The sequence below is a fragment of the Pieris napi genome, chromosome 4, assembly GCF_905475465.1.
Source record: "Pieris napi chromosome 4, ilPieNapi1.2, whole genome shotgun sequence".
NCBI classification, from domain to species: domain Eukaryota; kingdom Metazoa; phylum Arthropoda; class Insecta; order Lepidoptera; family Pieridae; genus Pieris; species Pieris napi.
In genome coordinates this window covers 7,269,735-7,294,310 of record NC_062237.1, presented here as the reverse complement: position 1 = coordinate 7,294,310, position 24,576 = coordinate 7,269,735, and the positions used below count along the sequence as shown (strand labels likewise).

At 32.2% G+C, this 24,576-nt stretch overlaps 1 protein-coding gene across 2 annotated transcripts in view; it reads right to left on the bottom strand.

The window, feature by feature from the left end:
- Positions 1-24,576, bottom strand: part of LOC125048783 (putative inorganic phosphate cotransporter) — a 44,356-nt gene that overhangs the window by 5,180 nt on the left and 14,600 nt on the right. Inside the window, exons 1-6 of one of the 2 annotated variants that reach the window (XM_047647663.1) lie at positions 11,947-12,177; positions 4,589-4,767; positions 4,155-4,273; positions 3,573-3,702; positions 1,015-1,102; positions 160-386 (exon numbers count right to left, since the gene is read on the bottom strand). In XM_047647663.1, the coding sequence (XP_047503619.1) occupies positions 160-386; positions 1,015-1,102; positions 3,573-3,702; positions 4,155-4,273; positions 4,589-4,767; positions 11,947-12,028 (825 nt within the window). In that variant the 5' untranslated portion in view covers positions 12,029-12,177. Of the gene's footprint in view, positions 1-159; positions 387-1,014; positions 1,103-3,572; positions 3,703-4,154; positions 4,274-4,588; positions 4,768-11,946; positions 12,178-24,576 lie in introns of those variants that run through there. The other variant, XM_047647664.1, reaches the window with a different exon arrangement.

The following is a 24,576-nucleotide window of genomic DNA, read 5'->3' as shown; positions in this document are numbered from 1 at the left end:
ATTCTTGTTTGATTTTATTTCTTATATTATTATTGTACAAATAACAAGAACTACAACGGCCAAAAGTAATGCCATAATTATTGCCATAATTTTTTTGTTTTAATTGGTAGGTATACGTTATAATCAAATATTATATTTCATTAATAGTGTTAAGCTTACACTAGATCCAGCAGCGCCCCACAAAGAGTTCAAAATGTATTTCTTCTCAGCTTCCTTGATCCTCGGACACTGTTCAGGGTCCTCGGACACGAAGAGCAGGAAGGCAATACACCAGACAGTCCCGATCAGACCAAATACGTAGAATATGGAAGGCCAGCCTCCAGCGAACCCGTAGGCCGAGAGAAGACCAGATAGAGGCATGGAGATAACTGTACCGAATTGGGCTCCTGGAAAGAAAACAAAACGTTTTCATAGACCAAGAGCATTCGACATAATAAAAAAGGCAAGAAGTGTTGAATCGTTTAAAGAACCTTTTGCTTTAATCAGATTTTTATATTTTACATTAGCTGGCCTGGCGAACATCGTACCGCCTAACAGTCGATTCTTTATTTTTTTTTAATACTTATTCTGTTATTCGGGACACCGGTCTAGCTAGTAAGATAAAAAAACGAAAGTTGATAATACAACAAATACATTATGTCAAAAAATAAAAATTTACCTTCCCGGAACCCCTCCACTAACACTTGAACTTTATGATATGGTATTAAAGTTCAAATTGCCTTGAAATATTGTATTACGAATATTTTGTATGGGAATATAGAAAAGTGTTGTTTTTAGACTTTTTCACTCAATTTTTTTTATTTTTTCTCTCCGTAAGAACCATCCTCGTACGTCAAGGAATATTATAAAAAAATAATCAGACAAATCGGTCAAGCCGTTTTCATGTTATGTCGTGACAACGAAAAACGGGTTTCATTTTTATATATATATATATAGATAGATAAATAACGATGAATTATATTTTATAGTGCGATCAAAGACCAATGAACATATATATTGAAAACTATATCTCACCGGCATATACAGCTGCTCCCATCCGACTTCTCTCGTTTGGTGGAATCCACTTCGCTAACATAGCGTGTGAGCACGGCACTATTGGTCCCTGAAAAGCAAAACAAACGGGTTCGAAATTCAAATTCTCTATCACATCGCCGCTATATGATAAAGAGAAAGTTTAGTTATTATTTAAACAAGACTAAACAATAGGTACTACATAGTTATATTTACGGTTTGACTGCAGCATAATACCTAGTATCGCACAAATAAGAAACACATTATAGTACGAGATCCCGCTGCAGGATTGGTGCGCTCATCGACTATTTGTTTAAAACCAAATTTTTATGTTTATTTATAATTAAGAGAATACATATGTACTAGGGTGCCTATCAAAATTTGGCCGCAATTATTTTTAATTGATTTTTGGTAAAAAATTTCGTTCATTTATTATTTAAATAAAATAACGTCTACATCACGGTAATTAATATGAAGATTCTAAAAAATCACGGGTGCCGTTGCGCATCTGGCCGCACCTCTTTGCAGCCAGGTGTAAACAGGTATGATTTCGATAAATTTATACGTTTATAACCTATTTTTATGAATTATATGTCAAATTGAAGCTAATTTTTTTCTATTAATTATCATATAAAGTTGCTTAATTAAATCTGGCCGCAAATAAGGGCTACTGGCTGTTAAAGATAATAAATATTTAAGGTAGAGTGAAAGAGAGTTAGCGCGTAACATCATTTGTCAGACGAGGACAGCGATTGTCGGCTAAGCGACGCGCTTTTAAGCCATTGCGCATGCGTCGAACGTTAGTGTTCTCAACCACCGGGGAGTAATAGAGACGACTTATAAAAAATATGTAATTTTTTTCAAAATGACAAATTTAAAAATTGCAACAAAAAATTAATATTGATTTGATATAATGTCGACGGTCTAGTTAGCAATTTGTTGAACATTTTGATGAAGCAATAATCCAATTACAAATTATTTGAATGATTCAAACTTAAATATTATATCTCTATTAGATATTAATGATATTAAATGGTTTTTTAAAATGATAATAAATTTTGAAGTTTATATTTTTTTTTACGACGAAACAATAACATTAGCGAGCACTTTTGGAATGATACATTATTAAAGTCGAGTACATTGCTTTTTTCGTTACACAAAAAACACGACTTCATCTTTATCAATTTTATTTTACATTAATTAATATAATAATTTTTAGATGCACAAATAAAATAACAATGTAAATATAAAACGTTGTTTATTACGAACTCCAAAACAGCGTGGTTTTTTATGTTAGAATAAAAATGTTGCATCTATCATCAGTAGAACCTCTATAAGTCGAACATCAAGGGAGACGCCAAAAAATATGTACCAAAATGGCTTGTAGGGACTCGGTGATTATTTCGATTAACAGAGGGTCAAGATTTCAAGTAATGGAGGTTTTGGTGTTTTAAGGGAAGGGAACAAAACATTTTTTCGAGATTTGGAGGTTTTTGACTTATCGAGGTTCGACTTAACGAGCTTCTACTGTATTCAGTTTGAGAACACTGACATTCGACGCATGCGCAATGGCTTAAAAGCGCGTCGCTTAGCCGACAATCGCTGTCCTCGTCTGACAAATGATGTTACGCGCTAACTCTCTTTCACTCTACCTTAAATATTTATTATCTTTAACAGCCAGTAGCCCTTATTTGCGGCCAGATTTAATTAAGCAACTTTATATGATAATTAATAGAAAAAAATTAGCTTCAATTTGACATATAATTCATAAAAATAGGTTATAAACGTATAAATTTATCGAAATCATACCTGTTTACACCTGGCTGCAAAGAGGTGCGGCCAGATGCGCAACGGCACCCGTGATTTTTTAGAATCTTCATATTAATTACCGTGATGTAGACGTTATTTTATTTAAATAATAAATGAACGAAATTTTTTACCAAAAATCAATTAAAAATAATTTAATTAAAAATAATTGCGGCCAAATTTTGATAGGCACCCTAGTACATATGTATTCTCTTAATTATAAATAAACATAAAAATTTGGTTTTAAACAAATAGTCGATGAGCGCACCAATCCTGCAGCGGGATCTTAGACCATTATGTTGTACACTTCCACTAAGAAATAGTTTATGGATATTTTACATACAATGAAAGTGTGATTGGGAATTCCGTTGTTTTAAAACTTAAAAGCTATTATAGATAATTAGGTTGAATGTTAAAAAAGATGATAAACAAATTATTACTATCTAGAACAAAATAATAATGCTAAATTGTTTTATGATGATATTAAAAGCTATTAAACGGTACAGATTACTGCTAACTTCAATAGCAATAAGGCCGCCCGTTGCCTGCTTTTTTTTATATACACATTTTGTATGCGGTAACGAAGTGTAAATAAATAAATAATCACACCAAATTAAGAGTTGCCGTGAGCTAGAAAATCCATTGGTACACAGCCGGGGATAGAACCTACGACCTCAGGGATAAGAGTCGCACGCTGAAGCCACTAGGCCAACACTGTTCTGTACGGTAATAATAATTAATTAAAATTAGTTTACCTCTCCTAGTCCTTGTATGAATCGCACGAGAATAAGCCAAGGATAACCAGCTTTGGCTGCAACAGGCACTAGTAGACCGAACACAGAGTTGATCAACATTCCTACTCCGAGGAAGAGACGAGCTCCGTACCTGCAATTTAAATTTTGTTGGGTTTCTTATTGACATTAATATTTCTACATTTGTCAGTTTTTAGCTATGCAATTGAAATTGGAGATAATAATATTCATAAAAGTATCGCTATACTGTCCAATCACCTTGTTCTTTTATTAATTACCGAGTAAAATAAAATTATATCAGATCTACACCTACATGTTAATATCTACAAGTATTTCATAAAGGCACTTTTCCTATTTCGTACTCACGGCACGTGACGGCAATAGTACATTTTTAGATCGGTTTTGGCCGCAGTTTCCTTGCCATCACTAAATTTAGAAACTATCACACTTTTCCAACATTAATGCTAACATTTGTGTATTCACGTCATATTTGTCATTAATTATACGTATAGTATTCATAACTTAATTTTATTGATTCACTTAAGAATTATTTTATCGTGAAAGATGAAGATCATAATAGCTCACCTCTTTGAGAGAATACCGAAGGGTATCTGAGTGATTACGTAGCCATAGAAGAAAGAAGAAAGGATGTAGCCCTGGAGAGGAGAACTCCATACAAACTCGCCGTCTTGTTGTAAAGTATCCTATGAATGGTCAAAAAAGTGTAAGTTAACATAACTTTATGATTAAATTCAGTATGAAAATTTTATATTACCATAAATTTTATTGTATTAATTTATATATTTTGATGAGATTGAAGTTTTGAAAAATAATTAGAAAAATTCGGTTAATTTTGATAATTCTTGTAGAAACTGTTGCTTTCTCGAAATTTCAAATATACTTTCTATAAACATACTTAAAATATTAGTATCTCTGTATTATATTAATTTACACCAAATCGCTTTGTTGAAAATTACCGCGAATTGAATGTCGGTTGTAAAACGCATTTTTCGAATTACCTTCGTGGAATTAGGGCTGACGTCACCACACTCGGTGTCCATAGCTTCGTGGCTAACGGGCAGTGCGGTGTGGTTGACCATAGCAACGATAGCAACTGACATATTTGTCCTCATGACGTAAGCGTTAGCCATCCCTAAGAACAGCATGAACGTCACCCAGTGACGAGTTCCCAAGCCACCTGAAAAAAAATAAAACAATTGAAAATAATCGCAGGATAAAATTCGATCCAAAATATTACAAAATCAAATCACTCGATGCTTATAATACGTCAAGCCAAAAAGAGCGGTGGAGGAATAACAAAAATGAGAGAACATCTAAAGTTGAAGATATTCTATCCTGTACACCAATATCATATTCACCATTCGACCAAGAAGTGTAGAAAAGATAAATAACATTTATATTTTCTTCGTAACATTAGCGGTTATAGCTCTTTAAATGTTAGTATTGTTGAATTACAATTCCTGCATAATTAATCAAATTCCTGCTATATCAACTCTTGAGCAACATAATCAAAATTACACATCATATTTAAAAATAAAAAACAAACGAACTCAGTTCTGCTAACTTGTGTTGTTTTATTCGTAATCAATTTTATATGCTCGCTGTATTGTTTAATTAATATCATTTGCATTATAAAAAGAATTTGTAATATAATTATACTTTTTAAGACTTATAATTAAACTGTTTTGTAACCGTCGTAATGTAATAACAGTAGGTTTTTTTAGATTTATTCATAAGTCTATGTATGTATATGATGATTAGATAGTCTAGTATAGAGTAAATTATACAATAAAATACAATTGTATAACATGCTAACCATAAATATGCTTGAAATGAAAATATGGTTTTAATATCATCTTGATAAGTATTTTAGATAATTGTTTTTTGTTATATATGTAATTAAAGCTAGCTGTAGGAGCACTAAATAAATATATAGCTTTGAGTTTTCATTTTCAACTAAAACAATTGCAAAACTCGGTCACAGACTTTGATGTTTACATTTAACTTGAGATTAAGCAATAATATTCAATAATTGCGACACAAAAAGAACTCTTATCTTTATTTGGCTTCTAAGCCTGGTTTGTTTTAGTTTTCAGATCATTTGTAGAGCATTTAGATGAAAATTGTTTAACACAAATTCAAGAGATTTGTAATGATTGCGAAATGTAAATTAGTACAAAGTAGATATGCACTTAAATATTGACGGTCTAAAAGACATGAAATGGTTTTGATATATAGGGTATATATACACTATACAGGTTGATGAAATCAACCCTTTAAAATCAAAGTTCTGTAGGTATGGAGATTTATTATTTATTTTGTTCTGATAGCTTCTTTATTAATTAAAGGATTGCGTGATAGAATGATACAATTATAGGAATCATTCTATTACCGTAAACGCGTAGACACCCATTCAGACAGTTCAATGAAATAGTCGCGTGACGTAAACAAACATGTTCTACCAGAAAACGCTCTTATTTTAGGAAGTAGCTTATAGTTAGTTAGTCCTTCTTCGTTAGCAAGAGTAACAGACTAGCAGAAATAATATTTTATGGCTTTTTCTAAGTTATATACTTTTGTGGGGCAAATTTCCGTCAGACTATTTTTTTTCGTGTACGCCAAATGCAAAAAGATTTCGGTTTTTTCCCATATTTTAAATCCTATTTACCTTGAAACATTGTCAAAAATACCAACTTCATGCAAAAGTTTGTCAGATCTCGAAACTGCGACTGTGGTCTGTAATTTCTAAAATTTTCTAAAACTTGATGACTTCGACATAGTTCTTTCTTCTTTTGTCAGTTATTTATGTATATACCTATGTTTTAACCTTGGGAGTCGGTATCGCTAACTCCCGCGTCAAACAAAATGAAAAAAATAAAATAAAAGTCGAGTATTGGGATTTACAGAGTAGTTGTACTTTGAATATTATGAATATAATTTTTAAAGTGTTTGATTTTGCTGATTGTACATACTTCGTAGCGGTACCAAAAATAGATCACAATTTATACTCTGTGACGTTAAACACGACGTGTTTGTATGTTTAGCTTTAATATCATGTGAGCGACTAGTTACGATTGTACATAATTTTTACTTATAGAAAATAGACTTTTTTTATGCAGACGAAATCGTGACCAAGCTTCTACATATTTGTATAAGAATTTATAGCGCTTCCGTGGTGTTTGTGAGGCTTCTTTGACCCTTTTACACGAATTCAGAAAATTTAAACTTAAGTTTTAGTTATAGTGATTATTATCAGCGTTTTTTGAGTTAATCATTTTTTCATAGGAGTTTATATTAACATTTTATATTAATATCAACAATTCTTAGGCAATTCATTCACGATATCCGCTATTAAGTTGTGGAATAGGCTGCCCGACTCCATACGATTGGCTACCTCTCTGTCATCTTTTAAAACTCTTCTGTATAATGATTTCTTAACTTTATCCTATCCTGATCAATCGTGACTTGTATAATTCTTATGTTTCCTTTTGCATCACTATTCGCTGTTCATGAATTTGTAAGATTAGCTTTTAAGTTTTTAGTCTGTTATTAATATTTTCTTTTGTATTACTTTATATTAAGGTTCTATATATATATATATATATATGTATATATATATATATGTTTCTTTTTTTTAAGTTTTTCTCTTTAACTAGGGTTGCCTGGAAGAGATCGTTTATTAGCGATAAGGCCGGCAGTTGCATCCCTTATAATTTTTATGTATTGTGTTTCTTTTATTTGCAACGAAGTGTAAATAAATAAAATAAAAATAAACCAGCGGCGCTGCAACCTTTCAGGTGAATCTTTCAAAGCTGAGTTTCTAATAGGTATCTAAATATTTAATATTTCGTTTTTAATATGCGAAGTCTTGCGAATTTCTAATACGGAAACACATTGCAGAATAATCAGTTATCACAGTATCTATAGATACCTACTAGATTTTTTATATAGGTACTTTTCTTACAATGTAATCTATATATAACCAAAACTTCTAGTGGTTATTTCCTTTGCTCGTTACTCTAGTAGTCAACATCTCTGTTGTGACGTACTTCTGCAATTGGCAAATTACCTAAGCAATAATTGCCAAGGATTCTTCAAGAAAATGTATGAGAATACACTAAAAGCTAAGCTATGGGGAATATGATTACAACGACTAGGCTATAGATCATCAGCCAACGTTGAAGTCACCTGGATGTACTCATTTAACATCAGCGAAACCGATCTCAATAATGAGTTTTTATACGGCTCAATTCCAAGGTTGGGATTTTGGACATCTACGGATATTGCGAGAACAACATCGAAATAGCATACAAAAACGTCGGGCTCGGTATCACTGTCGCTATTGGAAGTTACAGAGTAAGGGGGCTGATGTTAAATCAAAAAACATAAATTCCGCCTCAGTGAGGTATTGGCGAGGCACAATTATTAAATATTATGGGTCTACAAACCCAAAATAATATTGTTTTTTTTGGGAACGAACCCAGAATTTCAGCGTTGCTAAAGATCGTCATCAACTAGGCCACGGTAACATGTTGTTTAAACAATAATAAGGTACGATGCGTGGTTTAATGATAGAAAAGAACACCGAACAATTACACAATTTGAAATGTAATTATACTAAAATTGATTACAATAGCGCGTTGCTTTAATAAAAGCGTCGTAGAACATCAAGCGAAATTACTTTCCTACAGTTTAGAGTTTCATGCACATTATACTAATGTGCTATTTAACAATAAACAAATAGTTATTTAATATGTTAATAGTTTCACGCCATTAATTCGCTTTTAGCCAAATGCCATTGCACGTTTTTATCAATTTACACATTAAAAACCATTGTTGACACAAGGTCAGATTTGATGGATATTATTATACAATCACGTTTTGGTCCCGTCTATTATATAAATTGTTCCCGTGATAAATCTAAAACATGTGCGCGATCCAATAAACGCATTATTTTGTATCGTCTATTTCTGAAATGAATATACAGGTGTGTTATGACGAATTAATTCTGATATCTGATTAGATTGAAATATTTCTTTTACTATTGGAACTAAATTTAGTAGTAGACCTTACTACACAATGGAACGTAGCGTATCGAAAATAACGTTATAGTAAATAAGGTTGTGAATCCGATCTCCGGTGAAACCATTACCGTTTCAGATCAGCAGAGACAAAAATAATCATAAAAGCTGAAAGGTGCAGCTGTGTTTAAATAAGTAGTTAATTCTTTAAGGTGCGTCCGTCATTATTTCAGATCAACTTGGAGTACGTACAATTAAATGTACTGGATATAGTTTTTGGTATTTACTAAAAAATCATCGTCACACCGAGTGAGCGAACACAATGAATCTTTTATCTTGATGGCCTTGACCGTCACAATCATTAAATGTTTCCAGGTAATGCTTCATAGAAAATCAAGATTTCTATACAATTTATTAGTTTACGATAATTTTTTTTCCTAATCGAACTTTCTTCATAGTTTAAACAAGGCTGGCCACGTAGAACCCTTTAAATTGCTGCCTCCTTCGTTTTTGTCTAAGGGAGCGTTCAAGTTTTACGTAAAAAAAAAAATAGGAAAACGGTTGACCCTAAAGGCCATCTCTGCAACTTCCCGCTAACTCCATAACTGTTTAGTTAGCTCAACATTTCACTTATTTTGTTTTAGTCGTAAATAAAAGCACGAAGCAAATTTTTTCTTTTTTCAATAACAATCCAACGCGTTTACGTAAGAAACCCACATTTGAAAAATCTCACGTGAGATTGGGGGATGGGGTTGAATAAAATCTCACGACATCTCACCAGGGCGGGAGGGAGGTACAGAAAATTTAAAAAAACACCTCACGTAATTTATGGACGCCCCCATACTTGAACGCTCCCTAAAGCAGTTAAAAATATATCTTCTGAATGTTTCCTGAGATAATTGATACTCAATTATAATGTTTTATTATTTTATGATTTTTACGAATTGTGGGAATTTGTTTGAAATTCAAAATTGCTTTGAAAACGATAACATTTTTGAATCCTTTTGACATGGTTTTATCCATGATAGCGTCACCTTATATAGCTTCCATAAACTCAGTAAATACTATTACACATACTCTTTACTATGTGGGCGTGGTAATTATCTGTTTATCTACTGATAAAAACGGAAATGTTTCACGGGCGTAATAATTTTAGAGCATCAGGCTTATTAACGTCATAAATTAGTTGTTCATGAATCATGTCCAAATCTTTACATTATAATGTCAAGATATTAAAATTATTATACTCTATGAATTAAAGTCAAATTGTTAATCACCAGCCAGGTGACAGAGACAATTTACTTTAAGACTAACTACAATTACTTTTTTTTTCAACATTCGTAAAATAAATATCACGCCAAGGAAAGACATCGTTTCTTCCATATAACAAACCTACTAAATAGTACTACCTAAATATCTCTAAATATTGATTTATAGTCGACTAAATGAGTCTCCTTTTTGTTTTTGGAAAGTCATAAGCCTAATTTGAAATAATTAAACATATCAGCGCTTTTAAGACTCAGAAAGATCTTAAAGCTAAAGACTAAGATTTAGCTCAGTTTGTAATTATGTTTAGTTTAAACTACTTAGCTAGTATTTAACTGTCTAGGTATAGACAACGTTCGATACATGTGTATTGTAAAAATTACAATAATTAGTATAGGATCTCTGTTGGAAATTTATTTAAATAAAAAGCGCTTTTCTAAGACCGAAACCCCGATGAATTTGCTAGCTTTATAGTTGGCGCCAAAGTGCTTCATATTTTATCTTTCTTCGAACAAGCCTTCACAAAAATAAACATAGACTTTAGAATATCCATAAATTATTTATAAAGTATTCGATCGAGATAAGAATCACTTTGTAAGTCCAATTCGAAGAAACGACAATGAACAAATAATTTTTTTACATACTTTTGTGATCACCCAACATAACATTACACGCCTGTTATAAAAACTATTGATATCGCTCTAATAAAAAAACCAGTTACGCTACAACTTTTAACGTCGGGGCCTCAGATATTACGTTCAGGACCTGTATCTCTTACATGATCATTAGTTATTTTAATAGGCAAGTAGGTGATCAGACTCCTGTGCCTGACGCACACCGTTGACTTTTTGGGTTTAAGGAAAGCCGGCTTCCTCACGATGTTTTCCTTCACCGTTCGAGCGACCATTGGTGCACAGCCACGAACCTGCGACCTCAAGGATAAGAGTCGCATGCTGAAGCCACTAGGCCAACACTACTCTAAAAAATAATGATTAACTCTGGCTATATAATTTTATTTTTATTTTATTCTTTCGCAGACATTCGCAAGTCTGTGGTCTGATCTTCATAACTTACGTTATCCTAATATTTGATAAGATATGCTTTAATTAAACCATCTAAAAGTCAATCAGCGCAGATTTGGATTACCGTACAAAACACCAGAAATGTAGATACCTAGATAAGATACTGGAATATTGTTATACTGATAGTAGATAACGAATATTTGCTAATTTGTATAAGGGGCATCACTAGGTCATTTATTAAGGGCTTAAAAGTCAGATAAAAATAATATGGATACTTGGGTAATTATAAGGAAAAGAAATTGCTAAAGAAGAATTTTATAATGGGATTTATTAAATAGATACATATGTATATCGGAAAAGCGGAACGTATATGCTATGGTACAGGCTACAGCTATGAGTAATGAGGGCTACATAATTATATTTAAATTTATGTAGAAGTTTATTTTGTAAAAACTGGAATTTTGTACCGGAAATTATTAACTATGTAGATTTTATATATTTTTAAATATTGTAATAAAAAAGTGAAATATGATAATGTTCTAAAAAACCCGCAGGCCTAACTAGGTTAAATGTCTGGAACGCGAAGAACTCGAAGTCAAGTGAGCGCATTATTTATCATCATCGTTTAATTTTTAAGGGATTTTTATAAAATAACTGAATGACAAGTCGAAGACGTCAATAAGCGAATAATACTGGCCGAAAGCTTGTCGTGCGTCGCACGCTTTGTAGCAATATTTAATTCGATTATAAAAAGACAGACATAAAAAATAAATAGCAAAATTATCAAATAGGATTATCCTTTATAGTCAACGCGCTAATTAAGTTAAGTATTTTAGCTAAATGCTCATATCGTAAAATTGATAATAGTAGACTTCAGCTTTAATAATTTAATATTATTTAAAGCAGGTAAATGTTACATAGAGATAACAAGTAAGTATAAAAACTAACGAACAGTAAAAAAAATATACGTTTAATGATTAACGAAATGAATGTTATTCCCTTATTAACCCTACTCTCAATATAAAGTACTAAAATATTCAATAATACCTTTATACACCTTCGGCCTTTGATCTTCTAAGCCCGGCTGCTCCCAAACCAACACATGGTTACCGCGAGAGTTAGAAACCATGTTAGAAACAGGAATTAATATGAATAAGTAAAAAAAAGGAAAATTACGGAAACCACGCACGAAAAATTCCGCTTACGTCACGTTGGGGCAACCAACTGGTATTGAGGGTTGATCTGACATTGCGAGGGGTTGTTTACGGACTGACAATCTGTAAAATACTGACTGGAACGTGAAGCGCTTGAAATATGAGTGGAGACAACTCTTAAAGGAAAAATGCGCTTAAGAATAGAAAAAGCGATTGCTTTAACATTAATTATAGTTTATGGTAACTGTTTTAAGGAACTATGGCATTATATAAGTCTTAGCTACTATATTCAGTGTAGAGGTGAAAGAAAGGTGCATACCGATGTGCACGTTCAAGATAATGTATAAGACATGCGAACTTACTGGTACAGATGCTGTAATTTGAAAATATCAAATTAATTGGTTTAATTATGGATGATAAAACCACACATATTATCTCCTTCATTTCTTATGTCCACGATAAATTAAGTTCTAAGGGCAAGATTCAGAGTCGAGATTAAATGTTGACTCCCGGATGTCTAAAATGCATTAGATTTAAATATTACCGTAACTCTTACTGGAAAAAATAGAACATCATAAACTTCACTTGCATCTACAGCTTACAAAATGGTACGTAAACGAACCACAAAGCGCGGCTAATCGGCGTTGTAAGTTATGTGAAAAATTACACCATGAAATCTCGAACAAGCGCCATAAGCGCTCATTTGGTAGATGTATTGTGAATAGAAGTGAGAGGGGGAGGGGAAACCACGCGTTCGCGACGTGAGGTGACGTCATGTAGTTTTTACTGAAAACTACTTTTTGCCGATAGACAAACCGTTATTTGATAGGATATATAATTGCATTAGCTTTCAGTTACTTTTGTCTGTAGATTTTTTAGTTATTATGTAATATTTTTATATTGAATATCAAATATTGTCGAGACGGGCCGATGCTGAAACTAACTAACAGATACATACATATTTTGATAGTTAATTAAATCATGTATATATATATATACATGATGATGTAATGTAGGTATATAATATTACGTTTTCTCTAATGCTATAAAATCTCTTTAAATTATGAAGACGACAGTGACATAATTTTACGCTTTCACGCTTAAATGCTAAATAATAATACTGATGGAAAATTGCAAAAGCTTCGATCACGGACCACTTCCTTAAATAATTCTACTCATATGAATTATACATATATTTGTTGAATATAAAACTGGAAAACTTCTTCAACCATGTATGAATCATTTTGGTTTTTAGATTTATATTAAGGTCGAGTAGAAAACATTATAGTTAACGACATCTACACTAATATTATAAAGAATATTTTCTTCTGTTTGTAATCGATAAGCTCGAAAACTACTGAACCGATTTCTAAACTTGCCGCATCTTTTCAGTCTTGCAGATGCGACGCCCTTGGTTATAGATAAAACAGTGTCATAGGAATGTTCTATTCTATTATATTTTTTTCTAGGTCATGTATTTTCGACTTGTTCTTGAGATATAATAATTTAACTAGTAATTGTACATGTCAATAGTAATAAACTATAAAACAAGTTACCTAGATCAATTTTAATATCCTTTTCATGGTTTGACTTTACTTTTAGAAGTTTGTTAAAACTCGTACAATTTTAAATAAAGGGAAGATACAACTAGATAGAGTTAATCTCGTTATTGTAAAAGGATAATGCAATAATGACTTAAACCGGAGGTTTCTTGTTCGTAGATTATTAGTACTTAGTTTCAAGAAAATTTATTTTAGTTTATATTAAGTCTTCCGTAAAAAAGTTGTTGGCAATATTTTTGTGTGACCAAAAATCATACTGCTCTATGAATATCCACGCTTCGTTATTTTAGAAACTATGTAAACGTAGTACATATATCATTCGATATTGTCAAAATCACTTAATGTGTTAAAAAAAGCTTTTAACCAAAAGAATATTAAAAAAGTAATTGAGATGAATTGTCTTTTCAGATTTTTTAAATTCTAACTTTTATAGTTTTATAAAAAGTAACGAGATCTAGTTGATTGATTTTATGAGAAAAAATAGTAAACCGCCATCTCTGTCCAAAAAGTTATAGCTTTACATAGTAAATTGTTAACGTTGAACGCTATCATGTGACTCAACCAATACTAGTACTTAAATGATTCGCTAGATGTCGTTCTGTTAAATGAAGCATTGTTATCATGACGGGTCTAATACTACTACTCACGACATCTAGTGGATTAACATTGATAAAAAAATTATTATGCCGCCATCTCTGTTCAAAATAGTATATCTTTTACATAGTACGTTGTTAACGTTAAACGCGATCATGTGACCAACTAATACTAGTACTTGAATAATTCGCTAGATGTCGCTCTATTAAATCAAGCATTGTTATCGTAATGTGCGATACGTTCGTGTAAATCGTGACAATACCAATATGCTCTAGTATTTATTAAAACTAGATTCAACTAAAAATTCATTCTAACTAAATTCAAATAATATCCTTAACGTATATTTAAAACCATTAGAAACTACAAAGCTACTAATACAACGTGTTAAATATTCTATCTTCACTGATTTAAGTCTAAATATTAAGGCTTATTAAAAATGACATTGAAGTATGACCTTATTAATTAAAAATGTACATAGAAACTAATAACTTTTTTTTGGCAATCTTTTTTCCGACTTTCGACCAAAGCGTAACTTGAGTATCAAGACTAACAGACATCAAAAAGTAAGCAAAGCAGTCCTATATTTCGACACATATATTTTTTGCTACTGATATAATATATTTATCGAACTATAATTAAAATTAAATTAATTATAAATTTAAATTAATTATAATTAAAGTTCTTTCAGCTACTTAATTTATCTACTTACAATCATTATGAAATTATATTGACATTTAGTATAGTTTTTGATTTGACCGTAATTCTGCCAAATGTTGAAAACACATATAGGTATGTTGCATAAAAATCCTTAGTCAAATCAACAATAGTTGGTTGGTTGAAATCAGTGAGGCGATGTTAAACAGCGACCATCCGGTCCAAATGGTCATGTAATTGTACCGTTTATTCAATTCTTAAGTGACCACACCTTTGTGACACACCGTAACCTTCAATATGTTATCAATTTTAAAAAATTAAATACTTTGTAAGTTTTACGTAAATGAAAACATTCTTTTAACTACAAAAAGAGATCGACTTCATCATATCAATACGTGTTTTTTTTTATAAATAACACCAGTAAATAAGTTTCAACTTCAAAATAATGTACCAGGCAAACATGAAATCTACAAAAGTATTATAAAAAGTGTATGTGTGAAATCCCGTAAACCTCCAATAGGACATGACACATCGCTGTGTCTTGATCATTATTCTTTAGACGACTGGTAGCTTAGAAGTGAAGTGCGACTTTTCTTTCTAAGATATTCCGATTACCTACTAGGTTTTCTTTTGAGCAAGTGTTCATTGAGAAGGACAAATTAATTGCTGCAAAGGGTCTGAAAGTATTAGTTTAGAGTACGAGTACCGCACGCTAAGCGACTAGGCTAACCCAGCTCGCGGTAATATAAAAATAATAGATTTATTGTACTAGGAAACAAAGCAGACATAAAAAGTTCTTGTTTATGAGATGGAACCATAGAAATCCTTAGTTAATGGTATATGTAAAGTATAAAGACATTTATAAAACCGTTACAGGTGTATAATACAAAAGAATAGTATTATTATTTTCATATGTATTATATGTAGTTTTATCAATTCAAGGCTTAGTTGACCAAGTGCAAGATTTATTCAGTGTTATCCGATAACCGCGATCTAATGTTCGGTTCCCCACGAAATGATAATTATTTCGAGTTAAGACACAAAGGCTTATTATAAAGTATTTAGAACTAGACGGAACCAGAAATCTAACAGGATTATGAAATATTATTTTTTATTGCGGATATTTTTAGATATAAAATAAACAGGTTTTAGGTTTTGGCTTATATCTAAACATGTAAATTAAACTACTTTAAAGCCACGACTGATGTAAATCACTTAAAAATAAAATTTATATAAGTAGTAGGTATATATACAACATATGCATTTAATACCAAGAACAATCAATAAATAAATATTGATGATTAAAAACAGCACTCATGAAAAATATTAAACAAAGGATAGCAATACCTTATACCTAGTAGTTGTTACGTACTTCTATTTATCTCAAGTTACACAATTGGCGGGCAGGACACATGATGCCAGCGCCCAGCACGTCTTTATTATACATAATATATGACTGTTCCATACACATATACGACAGACCATTCATAAAGACAAAGTGTTTTCCCTAGAGTACCTCAGGAGCCAAATGTTTTTGACGTGACAACGTCTTATAATTCGATGGAGCCGGCTGCACGCACGAAAAAACATGACTCATGCGGCGTTACCTCGCTCTGAGGCGTTCCATTTAAAATTGACATAATTGTATTTATGCGTACAAATAAATGTAACTTGATCAATTCAATTGTGATTTACCATTTCTATATCCATACAAAATACCTATCAAACAAATAAATTTTTTTTTTTTTTTTGAAAAATGCAACCATCCCATCCATATATTTTTATGACGTTGTCACGTTCAACTATCGTCAGTAAACAGACTTTACAGACAACCGATTTTTATTTATATATATTGTCCTAATTCAATTTAATTATATATTATAGCTACGAATTATAAAGTATTTTGAATATTTATTGAATGTAATTAAAAAGCAGCAACAAGCAAGTGAACACAAGCCTGCGTATTTCCGTTTTATCTTCAAACTCCCACAGTTTCCAAAGAACGTTACCGATATTCTAAGAAAGAGTCTAGGCTCTTTTATAAGGAGGACACAAATTCTTAATAGGACTTGCGCTTGGTCTGGCAGCTGATATCTTAACTCGCTAGTGCGTAAAATGAAATGCATTCTAAAGAAAAATCTGGAGAATATCTAGTGATCGCCGAGGTGGTGCGGGTCAAAATTTGAATGGTTGGGATGTTATTTATTCTTATTTGCACCTTCATATAAAATATAAAAAATTTAACATGAAACAACAGTTTTTGAATGTTTCATTTAAAAATAACACGCTTAAGTATCGTGCTATTGCATAACCTATTGTCACTTACTTATACTTAAATTACATTCTGTATGAACGATTGTAGTGAGACTTATCTGATACTTGCTAAGTAGGTCAATCCCTTTCAAGTGCTATTAGGAATGTCTTATTGTATACAGCCATTGAAAAACTCAGGGTCTCAGAAACGATAATTTGAAACGTTAAAATAATATTGGAGAAAAACTGAAGATATATAATAAGCCTTGATTTGTCAGATTCATATTCCAAAAGATAAATCGAATTCAAGTTCAGGTTTAAATAACGGTATTTTTTTCAAGGAAAACGTACATTGAGGTTAGCACGATTATATTTGATATTTCGATATTCATACCTAAGCAGGAACTTTTTTTATAGAACGCTGCATACCTAACGTAACTTTCTTTTACAATTAATTGAACACTGTTTGGAAATACTGCATAATGGTGATACCCTGATTTATTTTCAGCTTATGAATAAGCAATATACTTTACACAGTATTTAAGTACATATTAAAGCCTATCCAAAAATATTTATTTATCTCTTAAGTGCATGTACACAATTTTAAACTATTTGTTTGATTTATCTATCATTTGTTTGTGATTTGCACTATGATTGTCTTTTGTTTTTCAACCACGTTTCATAACAAATCTCATTTCTTTATTAGTAAAGTATTATTGATATGAAACAAAGAAAATGTATATTATAAGTGAATGCCCTCGTAAAACTTAAGCGATAGCAATACAAAAATTCAATTAATTCTTACCACACAATGTAATTTGCTTAAAAAAGTGCTTTTGATATTGTGTTTTATTACGCTATTATCACACATTAATTATCCGCTGTAAAACGCTTTTGCCAATATAATTATTGTGATAATTATACATTTAATTCCCTAAAATAAAAATAGTGTTATTCCCTAGAATTTATTAAGCTCTAACCTTTTCGATTTCTTTTAGAACTAGATTTCACCTTGCAACAAAAATAGGTCGAATTATGTAATTACTTAAACCATTTATATAGTCATCCAAAGCCTATTTTGTAAAATGACTGATAAATTCATCAACTTCAAAAAGAATCGCGATAAAAATATCACAAGTTAATCTTATTTCACTTCCTGGTTTAAATTATCTTTGACAGAAACAATCGCTTCAGTAAACTTCAGTAATTGTTGTTGATACAATATTAGGCAACCAAAAGATACTGTAATTAGAGTCAGTGAGTTTGTTTGCAATGCCCATATAATAGAGAAATGAGAGTGGAGGGGTAGACTACATCTTACATATGAAGGTGTATGCTTACTACATCGTCTCAAACTATAGGTAGGTACATAGTCTTCGCGCGGGGTCCTCCGCCAATATCCACCAGCTACAGGTGCTTCAGTCGCGATTCATGAGAATGAGATTAGGGTAACTGCATACTTTGCTCACTCCAGTGAGCTTCCCTCCTGCCCTTCAGGCGATTGACGACGGCCCAAGCCGAGGTTCGAATCTCACACTCGCCCTTGCGCGGGAAGAACGCCCATTCAGGTCGAGCTACGCTCGCCATAACAGCCCGAGCTGAGCTGTAAAGGCCCTTAAGGTCAACAGCGAGGTTCCATTTAAAATAAATCGTCTCATACTATAAACGTGTAGGGCACGGAAATGTGCACGGTGGATAGTTTGTGCTGTGATCGTTTCGGGCTGGAACATTTCACCACCTACAGCTACGCCTACCGTTTTACGTCTAGCATCGACACCTGCTAAATATTCCCGACGAAAATTCTTAACGCTCTGTGCATGCTACGGTCCTCTGGTTTTGGTTTCGTGATATTCAGCAGTACAAACTTCGCTGTACTTAGACCAGATTTTTGATATATCTTCATACGAACTGATACTTACCCGAAAAGAATACAATGATAAGACATTTGTCCTGTAAATTAATATGTAATTTAAAAGTATATTATGTCTTGGCTTATAACTTGGCCATATTTCGCAGCTTACTTATTTATAAATTAAATATTCTTCGTCATAATACTAAATTTTGTTTTAAACGTTTAGACTGTTAATGACATTTAGTTGATTATATAGAGATGATTCTCAGATTTAGATCAGATTTGGGGGTAAGATTGACAGTCGCAAAATTTCATTTTTTTTTTTACCTAGCACTTAGTCTAAACTCTGTTTCTTACAATAAACGTTTAATAAGTGCTCCTACGATTATTACGTGATCTTTTATAAAAGTTTATACGCTATATGTTAAAGGCAGGTGCTAATATAAAAATTAAATTAAATTAAAATGATTTTAATCGCTTAATCAATTAGTTCTAAACAAGAAAATTAATCTAATGAACTAGTAAATATTTATTTATAGATAAAGAAAAGGGCAATATTCTTAGATCTAGAGTGAAGGTCATTCTAAACAATATCGTTGAAGGTGACCTTAATTGTATGATGACCCTTTTATCCTGTGGAAAATTATGTACAGAGAAGATTTTATAATATGTAGTATTTTTTATATTTATATGTGTGCGTCAATAATTTCGAGTATACTACACGTATTTTCTTATTTAAAGTGATAAAATTGCTCCAATATATTTAACAATTCTAATTAAGAAATAATTCTAATTAAGAAACGCGTTTAAATACAATTACGACGTCTTTCGTTTTAACTCATTCCTATACAAAATAGTTTATAATAAAATTAATTTTAACGCCAATAAAATAAGCATTAACCAAGGATAAGCTATCATTATCTTCACTTATTCTATTCATAATAGTCGTGTATATACTAAATCTGACTTGAAATATCGTTGCATACTTTTCAATATTTCACTGTGAATTTAATGTCCGTATCGGCATAAAACGTGATTAAATTGTAATGCTTTAAACAAAAGAAACATGAGATATCCTAGGCCACGGGTCTTAAACAAATAAGGGTTATTATACTAATGACGTTTCTCAATAAATTTTATAATAATCTTAAAATAAGTGCAACGTATCCAACTTATATTTTGCGTTTAAAATTAAAGTTGCCAGCGGCTACTTAAAATAGGAAGAACCGTGCCATACGTACTCCGAGAACCTTCCGTTTCTACCATTTATAATGCCTTGATAATACTAATGAGGAACAATACTATCATAACCATAGCTATTTGGATTATGCTACATATACCTCTTATTTTATATAGGTATCTAATAATTTTAGGTTAAGATAACGTACTCATACTCGTACCAATACAATTATTAATAAAGATTATAAATTAATTATTTTAGCGCTTTGTACCAATTGTTTAGAGAAACTTAAATCTTTAGGTCAACATATGAAAAATAAACAAACAGAGGCGGTGTTAACGAGATATTGTCTTATGTTTATAAATAACCATTCAAAATACATTACTATTAACTATCGATATATATTAAGCATTTAGTAATTACGAGATTTATTCTTAGTGTGTATTGGATGCATTTTTGCATTGACAAAGATCTTCTAAAAGAAATTAAATGGTAATCGCACGTATATTTCGGGCCTAATATTAAACTCTTAATAAAGCTGTAACAAATTGAACAGCCTTGCGCTTCACGCTATTTACCTACATTAAAAAATTCCAACCTTCACCGGTCACCACTAAATAGATTAGCTCTTTCCTAAATGTAAAAGGGTTCCCAGATTTAGCTCTACAAACGAGTCCTAACTTCTGGGTGCCTTTATACCAGAGCTGCATATTAACTTTAAAATTATGTATATATATCTTAATATATATAAATTACGTGTCACATTGTTTGTCCGCTATGGACTCCTAAACTACCGAACCGATTTCATTCAAATTTGCACACCGTGTGCAGTTTGATCTAACTTAAAAGATAGGATAGCTTACATCTCAATTTATACCCGCAATATTATTTTATTGCAAAATATTTGTTTATTATTTGATAGTCACAATTCTAACAGATGGCGCTGTGTTGAAAGTACCAACGTTTCACATAAGCTACAATTTAATGGCATTACCACCAAAAAAGCATGGTGGTATGTAATATAACTAAAACCTTAGCCACAGCAACGCTTGGCCGGTCTGCTAGTTTCATATATAGTAGTACTAAGTCAAAGATGTTTATTTAGACTTGAGGCTGTAGGCATTTTGTCAAAATTTAAGTCGTTTACGATATATCCATTTGAAGGGTTACGCTGCCCTATGTGTCTATAAATCAGTCAAGTAATAGTAATCAAGCTGAGTTTAGATATATAATTATAAATAACCATTACAGATACGCAACTCTGAGTGGGTCACATTGTAACGTAGAACTTTATAAGCAAAATTAAAATTAATATGTAAGAGAAGAATGTTCAACTCGTTTATAATTAAGGGCAAAATCGATAGTAGAATCGCCATCACTGGTTCTAGAACAATATTCGACTAACGTCTCTTGCCGTGGCCCTCGACCAAAACATCACAATCGGTATGGAATCTAAATAGAGGTAATGGAACTTTGAAGTAAATATAAATAGCAGATGTTGAGAGGATTGGTCTGAGACCAGTAGGTCGGCCTAGGTACGGCTAGACCGACAGAGTGGACGGGAACCTTCTGCATATGAAAGATAGCTATTGACGGCACAGCGCTGGATGTTTCTCGTTTTGGAGGTTAGAGCCAGCGGAGTGAGTTAGTGAGTGACAGAATTGGGCCACGAAAGATCTATGGACAAATCATACCTTCTATCTAATACGCGACAGCCTCTAAACACTATCAGTTTTCTACTTAACACTATCTACTCTGCAATATATAAGATTAGGCTTAAATTCCGTACAATCATCATGTCACGCCTTCACGCTGCAACCAGATGTAATCGTCGTGATCTTTTTAGCCTATGTTAAGTGTTGACAGCTCGTGTGCTGATCCCAAAATTAACACTTCATTCAAGAAATAGATTAATCTCACAGTACTAATCGTGATCGCATTAAGTGAATATTGGATTATGTTATTAATACAATATGGATTATTGGTTGGCGGTACAATAGATATTTAGTTAAATATTTTTTTTTAAATTATATTTAATATAACATATTTTATACATAAAATGTTTAAATAACTATATTAAAACTACGCCACAAATTTATAGGAAAGAAAGGCTGGCTTATAATAACAACGAGACTGATTATAAGACTGAATATTATAATTTTAAAATATATATTATTTATATGGGGTAAATTAATACTTTGCTATAATAAATTAATTTATCAGCCCCTGTATCTTCAGCGCCAATAGACCTTGGGAAGACTCCGTTAGTCCAGTTTTTTTAAGATAATGCATTTTCTAAAAACATTTTTTAAAAACGGCCGAAAACTATACTCAGAATTAAAGTTTTAAACATAGCGCACTTCAGTTAGAAAATTGTATTAGAAACTATTTCGCAAATATGTGTAGAAAATAACACTATATTACGACAAGTAAAAGCTATTTTCTGCTGATTTCGGTACGAACCAAAAAGAGAAAGGCTGTGGAAGGTCAAATAATCTTCCTTCCTTTACTATGGCTGTTTTGAGAGCTTGTTTTTGTTTTAAAACGTTCATAAGATACAATTGAATAAATATCTTATTCATACAATAACACTTTCGTATTCAATAATGCAGCATAATTTAATTTAAATACGATAAAAGAAAATTATTGATATCAAATGAATAATGGTTGGAATCTTACTTCAAGTTTTTGCCAAAAATATGAGTCATTGAATCCTATTTATTCTGTATAATGTACATTTGGCTTATGTAGTTAACATCTACAAACAGACGTATTCAAATATTCTACTTATAACGATTTGAATCCTGAAGGAGGCTTTATGGCGAGCCTCAACAGGAAGTGTTATCCAGACCAAAAACGATGATGCAATACATTGCGCCAGGTTTATTTTACTAAACAAACAGCCGCATTGTTACGATATCTATACGTTATAATAACATTGTGACTAAAGTTTGTGTACTGAAGATGTTACGGACCACAGACTACCACCAAGGTTTCATAAATAATATTGAACATTCGACCTCCGCGTCTCCCACTGAATCGAAGCGGATGTTAAGAGAGAAAGCCAATAATGCAAATTAAAAAATCGAATATGTACCACTACCAAGAGTAAAGTAATTTATTTTATTTTATTTTCTTTCAATTACGCTTGAAAGCTATGCAGGTGCACGTAAAATGACTCATTTTTCTGTAAATACAGCATATTTTTCTTCTACATCGAAAAATACATTCGCTAAACGCGGGCCTTTATGATTTTTCTTGTTTGCACGTGCCGTAAGAGTGATGTGTGAGTCCGTCAAATATTTGCGTTTTACGCGTTTGTATACGGTTCAAGCGTGTAAATTTTAATAAAAAAAAATACTTTAATAAACTCTCTTTGTATTCTTAATTGTGTTAATATAATATTCAAAAATTCATTCATGCCTTCCGCTTAACAGACCTCGTCCCAGTTAGATAAGTACCTAAGGACAATGAGATTTAAACCCATGTTATATTTTGAGCTCCTTGGGTGTACAGTCTATAGTCTATAGCGTAGGGCGTACTGTAATACTACTGCTGTCCTAGATTTTTTCGTTTTCCCGATTATTATGTGATCCTGGTAAACTACGGGACAAGTCCCCGCTGTAACCCCAAGTGACTAGCCCAAGCTTAGAATGGACACAGTAATCTTTGGTGTTTGGCAGACGCGTTGTCCTTATAAACGAGTTTTTTTATTTTTATAGAACAGGCAAACGGGCAGGAGGCTCATCTGATGTTAAGTAATACCGCCGCCCATGGACACTCTCAATACCAGAGGGCTCGCGAGTGCATTGCCAACATTTTAACAATTGGTACGCTCTTTTCTTGAAGGACCCTAAGTCGAATTGGTTCGGTACATAGTGGTGGTGCTCGGCAAAACCTGCCTTGAAAAACGCTCAGTTGTGGAAAGACGGATGTCAAGGTGATACGGGTGGAATTCGTATTCTGCCTCGACATCCGATGATAAAACTCAGCTGCTAATATTAATCCGAATAACTCCTCTGAACACTCTAGGAAAATGCGGTAGAAGATGCAGAGCTATATCTCTCCTCCCATATCTCTACGCAACGCCAAGGGATTGGCATTTATTACTCCTAACTTTTGTGCAACGATATTTGTAAGTAAAGTACCAGCAAGCAACATTTCTAGCTTCTATATCACACCTTGCATTTGTTGAGTCATGAAAAAGTGTCTCAAGCATAAAAACATCAAGTTGGGTCATGTTGAACGATAAAGGAATACATTACAATTTCTGTGTCAATGTTGCAATTATCTGCAGAAAACGAGTTATCCAGTTGGTGAAATTTCCAAATATTATAAACGTCGGACGTCTTGGAGGTTACGTTTTTCGAGAAATAAAATATTTTGGCTCTGACTTTATCTTTAAAAAGAGAACATACTTCATATCCA